This window comes from Dysidea avara, chromosome 11 (assembly GCF_963678975.1).
Source record: "Dysidea avara chromosome 11, odDysAvar1.4, whole genome shotgun sequence".
Taxonomy (NCBI): domain Eukaryota; kingdom Metazoa; phylum Porifera; class Demospongiae; order Dictyoceratida; family Dysideidae; genus Dysidea; species Dysidea avara.
In genome coordinates, this window is record NC_089282.1 from 22,299,592 (window position 1) to 22,312,729 (window position 13,138).

Consider the following 13,138-nt stretch of genomic DNA (forward strand, 5'->3'; position numbering starts at 1 on the left):
TATCCCACTGAAACCCTAGGAGGATATGGTAGTTAAACCCTGGGAATGGAGGTTAAAACCCTAGTAGGTCAGAATCCTTCATTCAGTTGGATCAAAAATGAAGACATAAAACTGCAAACACAGCAAAATTGAAACCATACACAACTTTACTAGCCTCATTGTAGTTCTTTATGAAATTAAATGCTTGAAGGTGTAGGATAGAAGGCATGTCATAGCATGTTATCAACACCTCAACTGTTTTAGCAATTGTCACATTGTTTATATAAAGTCAAGTGCTTCAAAGTGTGGGATAGTATATAGTTATACAATGGCCACGAGTGCTCTGCCTGATATAAACGCACGAGCATGAGGGCCGTCAGGCCCGAAGGCAAGTGCGTTTATACAGGCAGAGCACGAGTGCACGTTGTATAACTGTTATGTACCACTCACCTAATAGGTGGGAGAGTCTCACAAGACAGCTGTAACACTTATAAAGGCCAGGTTTCTAACATTGATTGTGGGTAACCAAGCCGGACGTTGCAATGACGTTCCCCCTGCAGTACTGCAGCCACCTGAGATATTGAAAGCTAGTGCGCTATGGGTTATATCACTAACCTGCATTCGCTGTTCGACTCTCATCGTGTAGTGCTCAGCATGCCATACAGACTAAGCACCAGACTAATCGCCATAGTGATTCTCTCGAGCAAAAAAAAGCAGCTAAATAGACGGTTTAAGTAAACAATACCTAACTACTAAACGGTACTAGTCTAATTCTTACTATTCACACTGGCTAAACTCAAATCTGGTGGCATGACAAAACTGGTTACCACAATCGAACGTAAAGGTTAGTATTATTGTTTTATTGAGTCATTGTCGAAGTGGACTACAGTTTAATCTGGGCTAAGATGGCATCAGACTAGTAAGGTGTATAAGTACGTTTATATATATGTAGACTAGAGTTGTGGCCACCCGTGTTGGCTTTTTCGATCGCCATTGGCTGCTTGTAAACATTGTACGTATTGGTGACGTTATGGCCCACAATCGACCTTTACATGTCAGGCTATAAAAGAATTCGAGTGATCTGTGAAGTGTCTTTCCACCTATTAGGTGAGGTGTCATAGTGGTCTTCGCCACCGGCACTTGTGCTATGCTGCACAAAACCGCAGCCAGTGCAATATCTGTATATTGCACTGCGGTCGGTGCATTATAACTTATAATGCACTCGTTGTGGTCTACAAAACCGCAACCAGTGTGTTATAAGTTATAATGCACTCGCTGCGGTCTGCAGCAGTGCAATATACAAATTATGGCACTGGCGGAGCCTTTGAACTGCCCACGCAGAGTGGTACATAAGCCAGTTAAACCACACCTGCACTCGTAGGATATCTTTTATCAACACCTCAACCTCAGCTTCGCCTTGGCCTTGGGTTGATAACAATAATATCCTACTTGTGGTGGAGTTAACTATAACATCATTAAACAGTGGCCATATCACCCTCCAGTATGCCTACAGTATATCAATTTGAAAAGACACATGCAAAGTGAAACTTTTCTCCATCCATTAGACAATGTTGTAACTTATGACTGATCAAACATCAAGCTATTGGCCTTTTCCAATTGCTAGCTAGTACACTGTACTGCATTGCAAATTTTATAAAGTACTGTACTGTTTTGATATAGTTCCTTCAGAATGAATAATGCTGATGCTGTTTTTTTTTTTACTGTAGGGACTAAAACTGGTGGCAACCATGGTACAACAAACAAATTATACATCTACATAATTATTGGTATTGTTGTTGGCATACTGGCTGTAGTGGCAGTGATCGTGATTCTTTATTGTGGACGTGGACGTAAGAACTAGTTTTAAAGTCGAGTTATACATGCAGTATGTGAGAAATCAAAGGATGAGTAGACCAAACTGTTAAAACAATACACTGCTAATATTATTGTGTTACATGTAGGTGTAATACCATCAAAGTTCTATCAAAGTTCAAGGCAACTGAATGTAATGTAAATCACTGCCTTGGGGTTGCCGCAATTAACATCTGCACAGAAGCACAGGGTAGTATCTCCTTACTTATTGACAATTTAATTTAGTGGCATTGATTGTGCAGTGCTCCATATCTGCTCGTGTTATTGGTAGATTACACTACTTTAATATACTTATAATATTTTCATCATACCAATGTGCACAGATTACATGCAATACTTTCATATATTTCGTTGCCATTGTGCTCCTCACCACTCATGGCATGCTCACTGTAGTTCTAATGATTTTTATGCATTGGCAAGCTAACTAAAGAACATAAGCCTATACATTTATCCTTATGGAAAGGATTTACAGAGGGAAACTTATAAAAAAGTTGATTGTTTGAACAATTCATATACACCAATATAATTGGGACCTCATGACATTGGCCATTATACAAAGGTGACCACTTAATTCAGGTGACCATTACCACAGGCTCCACTGTATTTATATGCATTCCCTTAGAGATACCTCCATGTTACACTGTCCTCTAACTCTTTTTATATATAGTTAAAAGGAAGTCATACAACAGATTTTACTTCATTGTGTAACTGGCACTCATTCATATAATATCCAAGTGTTTACAGATAATAGAGGATGCACATATAGTTCATGTATGGAAAAATTTAAAATTTTGCAGTTGAGTAGTGATCATAGAAATAAAAAATGGTGAAACGACCTGCAGCTATACTAGTGGAAATTTTACTATTCCAATTATATACAGCCTGGTATATAGCCATGACTGAAGTAGGAATTAAAATTTTAACTAGTATAGCTGCTATTTATTTCTATGATCTCTACTCAAATATAAATTTCTAATTTTTCCTTACACTTGTTTGTTTACTTTTTTGTAACCATTCATTGTGCACTGCATTAAAGTAAAGGATGGTGCTAGACACAGTATAAAATTAATGGACCTTAGCCACATTGATGAAATGTGATGTCGTAATTGACAAAATGGCCATGATAGTGTGGGGACTTCATTATACAGTAAAAAATGAACTCTTGTTTGCAGCTTTCACAACATGGAACCATAGGTAAAAGACTAGTAAGTGTGTTGTGGTGATGCGAATAGGCCTATCTGAAACCAAACCTAACTTCTGATATGGATATAAAATTGCCTGCATTTGTAGTAAGTATATGTATGCCTCACCTTCAACCCTGCTGAAATATATATATTGAAGCACCTATCTCACTATACAAAGTCCCCACACTATCACCACCACTTTTATGTTGTGATGATAATGCAAAATTGCACAAGCTATATTCCACCTGTTATACAGCATTTTAAATGAAGAACAGTTGTAGAAGTGCCTCTGCAACCAATCCATTTACTACAGAAATTTCAACTGAATGCATATCTGCCTCAGCTCCAGCTATGTTTCACCTGTTGTACAGCATTACAAATGAATAACAGTACAAGAAGCGTCTCTGCAATCAATCCACAGAAATTAAAGTACTGAAGCTACGATGCGTTACCACAACTCAACAATTATGTAGTGGAGAAAGAAGTAAGACACAAAGGAGGGCAAGTAAGTAAACAATGCATGTATTGTAGCTGCTGCAGTTGACGAAAAGTTACATCTCAGGCCGAAGTGATGTCGAACAGTGAAGAAATCAAACCCGTAGCCTTAGCCATAACTTATTTAATCAGTTACTTAGCAGAAAATTCTGTTGATTAAAGAATTATAAAATTCACAGAAACTTTTTGAAAGGTTTTAGGATAACTCTGAAGATATTTTATGGGGGCTTGGTTACGCCTAACCGATAATACCAAGTTGTTATGATGGAGAAGTGAGGCTTACTTGTGGGTGACATTTATGGGCAAGAAAGCCCAAACCTCAATGATCCCTACTATACAATACTACCATATTGTATGATACTGCCACACTAGATGATGAACTCTTAATAGATGAAATACATTGTATAATACTCGATCTCTTTGAATTTTATAACAGTAAAAGTTCAAAACCTCTCAGGGGGGTAGGTGTCCCAGTAACTCACTACTGCTGTTGGAAGGTTCCTTTGAAAAATCTCTTGCTATTCCCAAAATGGCTTTACAGAGATCTTGCCTCAGTAAATTGTGATGCATACCTTTGCACAACTGATGTTGTGCTTCATCTTGATGATCTATCAGACAACGATTTTAATTAAGCAAGTATCTGTGCATATTGATAATGAATGTAAGCGATTGTGCAAATACACTAGTACCTGGTGTGTAACAAGAACAACTGAACCATGTTTCCATTACACTCATCTTAGCTTACCACATTAGTTGTTAATCATCTGAGTTCAAAGGGGAAAAATACATGTGCTTTATTGTCCATTTGTAGCTGCTACTGCATCCGTATACAATAAGGCATATAGCTATATACATGTATTTGCACCTTGCATAGTGACCCATCCTCACTGAGGTTGTTATAATTGCACTGTCTATTTAATAGTATAATAACTTGTAATCACACTCCAAGTTATATTTATAGCATGGATTCATCACAACAAAAGCTAGCTGCCTTAAATTGTCTTGCAGGTAATTGTAATTTACCTGGTCCGGTCACTGTATTGATAGCTTCATTGCACAGTATATGTGGCATGCAAATATGTATGGTTTTTGTATAAATAGTTATTCTATCCTGTTCTATTCATGCATAACTTTGCAAATACCACCAAGTTATATTCACACATGACTGTGCAAATACAACTATCATAATTTTAATGCCAGTCATTTTGGTGATCATATTTGCCATTAAATGATTGGCATTATATCATTTCCTGCCGAAATCTTTCATTTCACAACTTTATTCATCTTAAATGGCCTTTGTAGGTGCCTTGCCCCTTTTTACTTTGGTATACATGAACATGTTGCAAATTATGTACAGCAGTGTTACAGACTAATGGCAGACATATATGTGACCAGATTTGTGAAAAGGGGTCTTCTACACCAATTTGCCAACTTGTGACAATTCATAACTTCAGATTGGAACAAGCTATTGACTTAAAATTTGGTCAAAAGTAAGCACCCACATAGATGAATGAATGGAGAAAAATTCAGGTTTATATGTTACTTGAACACTAAGTTATGGTCTCAGATTTATGTGTGTGGAAGACCTCTTTTTGCAAATCCGGTCACACATTCTGAATATACTATTGGATTGTTTACATTATGTGCAGGTTTAAAAAATTGGTGTAGTAAGGGTGGTAGCAGGGAGCAAATTGATGATGCTAGTTATCGCTTAATAACGCCTGGTGATGAAATTCAGGATGAAAGCATTCAAGGTAATTATTATAAATTGTTAACTGATTAGTGTGCAACTAGAAATACCTCCTACTACTTGCCAGTGACGAAAATTTATTTCTTGGTTATGCTGTATATTACAAGTGCTAAGAATTTCGAAAAAAAAGATCATAGGAGTAAAGCAAGGAATTAACCTGCAGCTATACTAGTGCACTATGTCAGTCCAGTTGATGGTATACATGTACATAATCATATCATTCTTGTGGTACAGTTCCATCAGTACCGACCAACCTGACTGCAGATGCATTGTCACATGATCAGATTAAGATCACTTGGGGACCAGTTACTGATAATTGTGGTGCTAATGAGTACAGGTTTGTACTGAAAGTTACGAATAAGGACACTGGAACACAGGAATGTGGTGATATACAGCTTCGAGGAGACCAGAGGGTTACTACATGTAATGGCCTTAAGAATAGCACCGAATATCGGTAAGTCTGGTAGGTTGTGAAGTTAGTGATTAAGGAAGAGTAGCTTTTGCTGTTCAGATATGATTGTCACAATTTCTGAGCAGGTATATGTATGGTATATTCTTGTTTTCTTGAATTTCATACTGAAACTATATAGCTATGTGACTGAATTTTGGAAAATCACCCATATGGGCGCGCGTGGAATAATTAGAATTTTCATGTTTAGTGGGTTACTAATTAATGCAGGACACAGTTTTAAAATATTTCAATAATATTCTTGTAATTTAATGTATTGAGAATGGCTTACAACCATTAACAAGTAGATTTGCACTATAAAGTTTGTTGCTTGCTCATTAAATATTTTAGGTGTCAAATGTGCCCATATGGGTGATTTTCCAAAATTTGGTCACATATCTGTACTGCTCTTTGGTCACTCCAAATAACTTTTCTTTTCTTGCTTCCCATCCACCACTTGCATCTGTTTACTGTCAGCACTAAATTGTTCCATTATTCTGTATTCTTCCATTATTAACCCGTTATTCTTGCATACTGTACAGGCCCAGTAAAATTGATATTGTAAACTGTCAGCTGACATGTCTGCTCAGTGTGCTATCAAGTCTGCACAAATTCTTGTTGGCATTATTCCTTCAACTTAAAAGATAAATTTACAAGCTGAAACTGCTTTTAGGTAGTTTGTGCCCAGAAAAATATGGCTTAAAAAGCTGTCAATCTTATAATGGAATAATGGAAATGGACTGCCCACCTACATGCAAATATCTCTGAGCGGCAGACAGGAAACTGATAATTATAATTTGGAGTAGCCTTATCTGATGTGTTGTTGGTTTGCATCATTTAGAATTCAACTTGCTGCTGTCAACTGTAAAGGATGTAGTAACTTTGCTGAAGCTACTGTGAGAACCCTAGCATCTGGTAAGTATATCAAGACACACGGTAGTGTGTAGTGTGGCCAAGAAAGCCTGTGCACCAAACACAATTTTCACGCATGCATCTATAGCTCCATGGCCCCATCTTGAAAGCACACCATTTTTGTATTATAGTTATCTGCCAGTAGTCTCATCCCCAGCTTCCCATGCTCTTGATCATGCAAAGGCCGCCTGATGACATTAGTGTAACTTCTTAGTACAGTAAGTGCACATTAATAAAGTATATACCTGAAGCTAGCTTAGTAGTTGTCTAAAGGGCTTCTTTGCTCTTGATTATTGTTCCAAGCTAAATTTTAAGACGGTTTCTATACATAAAGTATTAATTGACATTTATTAGTTATGCCAGCAAGGTTTATAACATGACAATCAGCTTTAAGTGGCTGGAAAGTTTATTCATTTGAATGTAAGCATGAATGAACACAAGATACATTTCTGCATCTATGTTTCACTAGGACCAAGAAAGTGGATCAAATTCACCAGACGGCCTTCAACACATGGGTGGCTGGGGACTAGCCAGGTGTAGTAAGCCGTACAGTAATTTTGATTAAATTTGCACCAGCTACATTTGCAAGATATAGTTGTTGATTTTTTCTTCATTTTCTTTCTGTTCACCTCACTTATTTCTACTTTGTAAATGCTAAACATTTATAATTTCATAGATGTGCTAATGGAAATTCTAGATTATTCTAGAACATTCTATATATTAGAAGCCCTCAAAATGTGCACTCTATTAGAGTATTACAATAATAATATCTGGTAATCAAAGTCTTTTTTTTCATTTTGTAATATAAAATCAAACTGTGGATGTGAAATGCTTATGGTATTGAGTATAGCACTGTATATATGATACATACTTATACACAAGATCATGTCATCAATGTGACCTCTTATTTTACAGTTCCATCAGCACCAACCAACCTGACTGCAGAGGCACTGTCACATGATCAGATTAAAATCACATGGGAACCAGTTACTGATAATGGTGGCGCTGATGTGAACAACTTTGTACTGAAAGTAATCGAAATGGACACAAGTACACGGGCTTTTGATGATAGACAGTTTCGAGGAGATCAGATGGAAGCTACACCAAATGGTCTTAAGAATAACATTGAATATAAGTGAGTCTATAGGTGATGAACTTATTGGTTAGTGAATTAAGCATAGTTTGCTGTTTATATAGACATTTTAGTCATTGTTCTGATTTATTTCTTGTTTGCAGTATACATATATGCATGTAGTACCAATGGCGGATCCAGGATGGGGCATTTGGGGCAAATGCCCCCCCCCCCCTCTCCACCTTGTGGAGGAGCCAGCCATGCTTCTGATTAAAACAGCTAGTAAATTTTATGTCAGGCCAACCGAGAAAATATGTACATTTTGCTAGCATTTATTATAAATTCACCTGAGACCAAAGCGAACCGAAGTCAAACTAACTAAAATAGTCACCCAGCATCTCCGTGCGTACTAAGCGCCTCTAAAAATAATTATCGTGTTGCTGTTATTTAAGACATTCAGAGCCTTTTAAGACTTCACAACCATCTGAAAAGGCCAAAATGGCAAATATCAACAGTGAGACACCACTAAGAGGTGATTATTTGCTGCTTTAAAAAAGCAGCACTGAACTATAGAGAATATGGTTCTCCCCATGCATGCAACCACCTACAACTTACCCTGTCTGTGCCCCTCCCCTAGGCAGCTCCTGGATCCACCCCTGAGTACTGTACTTATTTCAACACTGACTATTAAGCCATATCAAGAATGTTTGTCATATCAAAACATTTGTCAACTTTCACCATACATTATAAAAATCCGTAATGTAAAAAATACGTAAAAATTACACCAACTGCTAAATACGGCGTCATAACTTCCGCATACGTTCATTTATGGAGATCTACTATGGCTCATCAGAATCCTTAATCAATGGCGATTAGAGTGATATATAGGAGTCTGTGAAGTAACTAAGAGAAAAGGCAGGATAGAGCCTTGTATTGCTAGATTATGTGTTTAGATACGTAATAATTTAGCGGAAAAACTAGTTTTTTCGTATGTTTTGCAATGTAACTCCGTACAACAATTAGTTAGGCACTTACTTTGGGCGGATTCTTAATCAGCAAGTATTGATACGTAGAATGATACCAAGTTTAGTGAAATTGGTTGAGGGTAACACGTTGCTTTTTTGGGGTTTTCCCACCTGAGTAATTAAGTTCTCCATAGGAAATTGTATGGGGGCGGTGTTGTAATCAACAGTAAATAACTGTTACTATGGTAATGATAGAAGGTTACTTCGGGCGGAATCGTGTAGAGCAATTCAAGGGCTTTATTTTGTTGTATAATGTCCTGTAGAGATTATGAGTGTTAATGATTGCTTTTTTGCATTTTTTGTATTTAGTATAAAATCCATGTATTTTGCATGGGGGAAGAAATAATGGCTGCCGACAAGGTTTTTCAACCAACAGGTTTGAATAAGCTATGAATACCAAAATAACGTGGAGTTGATTTTAAGTTATTTTATTACATAATTCATAAGATGTAATAGTAAAACTTAACATATCAAGAAGTTTGCGGAGATTTGGTCCAGCTGCACCATTTGTTCACTATAAGTTGCACAGTTTCTATTGTACTGACACTTTGTACTCACATATCTTTTCACTCAAAAGACAAATTTCAGATTTGCAAGTACCATGAGAAAGAGCAACTCTTGACGAACAGGATGGTACCAAGTTAAGCTCAGTACACAAAAACTCTGCTCGTCATTTTCACAATAAAAGAACACAATCATCTGCAATACATTTCCAATGGGCATTTTGATTATTCTAATAAATTCATTCATATCTTGTGATATGCTTGGATTATCCCGGATTCGCTGCTAGATTCTTTTAGCTTATTCTTGAGCGATTCCAACAAGCCATAGTGAGCACATATAGCGTAAACTATCACTCGTCAAAACAATGGCAAAGATGGAGGTTAAATATGTGCGTGATTCTGAGCAAGATTATTGCTTCGATTTGGCATGGACTCCGTCTGGCTAGGTCTGAGTAGTAACGCACAGCAAGTCTTTAACTATAAATAACTCCTTAGAATTAATACAGAGCTTTGAAACGATTTTATTAAAGAAGTTCTGTATGCGTACTAAAGTTCTAATGTTCCAGTACACCTGTCATGAATACACTATACGCAACATAGACAGTCTGTGATGACTCCTTTAAGTAGAAATCTCTCAAAACCTACAAAAGTGGAAAAATAGCAACAGTAAAGTCTTTACTCAATGAAATATAACAAGTAAAAATAATTGCAGCTGCTAAATTGCTTTGATTATAATTAGACTTATCACCTGCAGCTGGCCTCAAACTTCCGTTTTTGAGCCAAACTTCCTGATATGTGTTATGCAAAATTTTGTTTAGACCGCTTCAGTTTACAATTCCCAATAGAATGTTTTGATATGTATACTGTTGGTATCTAATGTGTTGTTGGTTTGCATCATTTAGAATTCAACTTGCTGCTGTCAACCGTGCAGGATGGAGTGACTTTGCTGAAGCTACTGTGAGAACCCTAGCATCAGGTAAGTAGAAAGCAGTACAGTTCAGAAACCAGGGCTGTATACTGACACCAAATTTCACAACAGATACAAATACCCAGCTTAGTTCTAATTACTGCAAGTGTTTTGATACAATTCAAGGTACAACTGATTCCTATCAAGTTACAAAGTTAGAAAGCAACATAACCACTATGAAAGTCAAGTGCACTATGGAAACTCAAGTGAAGTACTCAAATATACCAAGCAACCAACTAAAAGAATAGAAGACTATTTGAAACTGAAGCATCTATGTAAATGGGTCATTATAGCTAGCTAGTCCAAAGATGCATGGGCATAATTTTGGGAATAGTGGGCATTTCTCAAAAGAATAATACCTTAGATGGTTTTGAACACTGCTGAAAAGCAATTTTATGAGCATATTCTGTACTTGTATCTCACAATGTATCTAAATGTACAGTAATATTATTACCACAAGATAATGAAAATAGATGAAATTAAAGGCAAAATAGTAGTGGATAACAAGTTGATGTTGTGCTACTTCTAAAAGCCAGGCACCATGCAGTTAGCTAACTCATCTGAACTTAAAACTGTATGTATTATATAGGTTTTTGGTTGTGCAATAATACATAATTAATTTATTGTAATTCTCGCATTTCACAATTTTTTTGTAATTCCTCAATTACGTTGCTATGCGCTGCTGAGGAAGCGCTTGTTAAACAAACCGCTTTTATCAACACATTACGCACAGAAGTATCTTCTAAACTGTTTTATAATTTGACTATCGTTTTTTTCCACAAATTCTCTCGACAAAGCCTCAAAGCTGCTCTTCATTTTCATTCGCGTACGTAGGGGATATGCCCCGTTTCCATTGCGAAGGGATAGGCTATTCCTGGTAGTCTGCGAGGCCCGCACAGTTGTTTTTCAGTTATTAAACACCTGTAAAACCCAAAGGGAAGGTAATTCACAAAGTCTGAGTAGTCACCACACCTGTATTTCATACCGCCGAAAAGAAACCCAACCCTCACTTTTTTTTGTTTTCTGTAGGTATGTTTGTCAATTTTGTTCTTGTATTTACCTTGCCGTGCCCATACAGATCTTTTACTACGATCTGATTGTGGTCGCACGAGACCGAGGTCACACATACTGTAAGCTAACTCTACTTAGTGTTTTCTCATTTATAATAATGATGGTTCTCTCTCTACACCCCAGAGCAAAGTTTACCAGTGCGGAAGTTTAATACAGACTTCATTTACCTTTTACTCTTTACGTAAAAGCTGCTTTTCCATTTAACGATTTTGCTCACGTGGGTGCGTGCGGACAAACATAGGTAGATATACACACACACTTTTATGAAAACAATTTCAGTGTTAACAATGAAATGCTTTCTTTTATTGAGAAGAGTGTAGTGTTATGCATGTATACAGCATGTGGTATTTGGGGCCAAATGCTATTCCCCAGCTCCACACTACACAAAGCATGTACTTGGGAAAGCGTATACACGTGTTTATGTCAGGGGCGTAACCAGACTTTTGGTGATGCCAGGGCCTAGCTGTAACCTCAAGACCAAAGGGAGTGTATAAACAGTGGAATGGACTACTGGAATGGTGGAATACTGGAATGGAATTTTTTAAAGGTCAATATCAGTTTTTACATCCAAATAAGTATAACCCCTCCCATTAAGTAAGCAAATAAATAGGACTCCACTTAAAGTCAGCTCTTTTAGCATAATTCACCTCACCATAGACAAAGTTTACCAATGTAATGTACTGCAAGTCAGTTATGAACATGCACAATAGCAGTTTATTGGAACTCCTGACTTAACACTTGTTCCCAAATGATAAAGAAGTTAGCTAGCTAGCTGATTACATGTATGCATTGTAAAAGTACATTCACTGTATAATGAAGTATTCATTTATTTATTATCAACTTTACCAGTTAGGCACTGGAGGGTGAACACAGAAGGCAGAGCCTGTACGAGGTGTTTACCACTACCCTAGGAGCCTAAGCAAAAATCTTTGGGGAAAGTGAAATTGGACTATCTTGTAAGCGCTTACAATGAGCCTTTTCTACAATTATGTCAGAAAACAAAATTTAAGCCAAATTCGTTGTGGCAGTGCCACAGTGCACACTGAACTGAACCTTCATTGAGACAGTTAGTTTCAGACAAGTATTAAAGTATTGAGTTATAAGTCATACAAGTGCTGTGGTGAGGAAAAGTATGTTAAATGAGCTGACTTCAATGGGAATCCTATTGTTTGCTTACTTAATGGGAGGAGTTGTACTTATTTGGATGTAAAAACTAATATTAAACTTTTAAAAATTCCATTCCACCATCCAGTATTCCATCATTCCAGTATTCCATTCCACTGTTTATACACTCCCAAGACCAAACAATTACTACCTACTGACAATCTCTGGGTGTATCCACGACATTCTTGGAGGTGTCAGATTTCAAGTGGAATGTTTGGATGGAAGACCTAGGTGCTTCCCCCTAGACCGCATCTGATGCATACATAAAATGTGCCCTTAGGCAGCAACAGTAAGGGTGCTGTTTGTGTATCTAGCTAGCTACACTGCTGTTTATGCAGCTTATAGAAACTATACCTATTGTAGCTAACTTAATCTCCACTTCCGGACAGCCAACTTCAGTTTTTCTAACACGGGAACCCTCCACACTCGAGTCCCTTAGTTGGCAATACTTTCTTCCAGGTATACACGATTCTCGGTCGGTCCTCCTATTGATGGTCAGTAGATTTGGCTTGTACTCCAATATATTCAAGACATCACATGCCCACAACATGTGACAAACAAACCATTCATCAGATAAATATACATCAGCTGTTCACAGTTTGTGCTCACCTGACACATGTATAACACGACCACTCAAGTTTATCGTAGCTGCTGCCTTGTAGTATGTCTGCCTCAATCAGTTAACTGTCTTCGCCA

At 37.3% G+C, this 13,138-nt stretch overlaps 1 protein-coding gene across 4 annotated transcripts in view; it reads left to right on the forward strand.

The window, feature by feature from the left end:
• LOC136238261 (uncharacterized) overlaps positions 1 to 13,138 on the forward strand; it is a 96,299-nt gene that overhangs the window by 19,903 nt on the left and 63,258 nt on the right. For all 4 annotated transcript variants that reach the window (XM_066028617.1, XM_066028619.1, XM_066028620.1 and 1 more), the window contains 6 exons: positions 1,707 to 1,829; positions 5,180 to 5,284; positions 5,515 to 5,734; positions 6,570 to 6,643; positions 7,556 to 7,775; positions 10,143 to 10,216. In XM_066028617.1, coding sequence (XP_065884689.1) covers positions 1,707 to 1,829; positions 5,180 to 5,284; positions 5,515 to 5,734; positions 6,570 to 6,643; positions 7,556 to 7,775; positions 10,143 to 10,216 — 816 coding nt within the window. The remainder of the gene's footprint in view (positions 1 to 1,706; positions 1,830 to 5,179; positions 5,285 to 5,514; positions 5,735 to 6,569; positions 6,644 to 7,555; positions 7,776 to 10,142; positions 10,217 to 13,138) is intronic.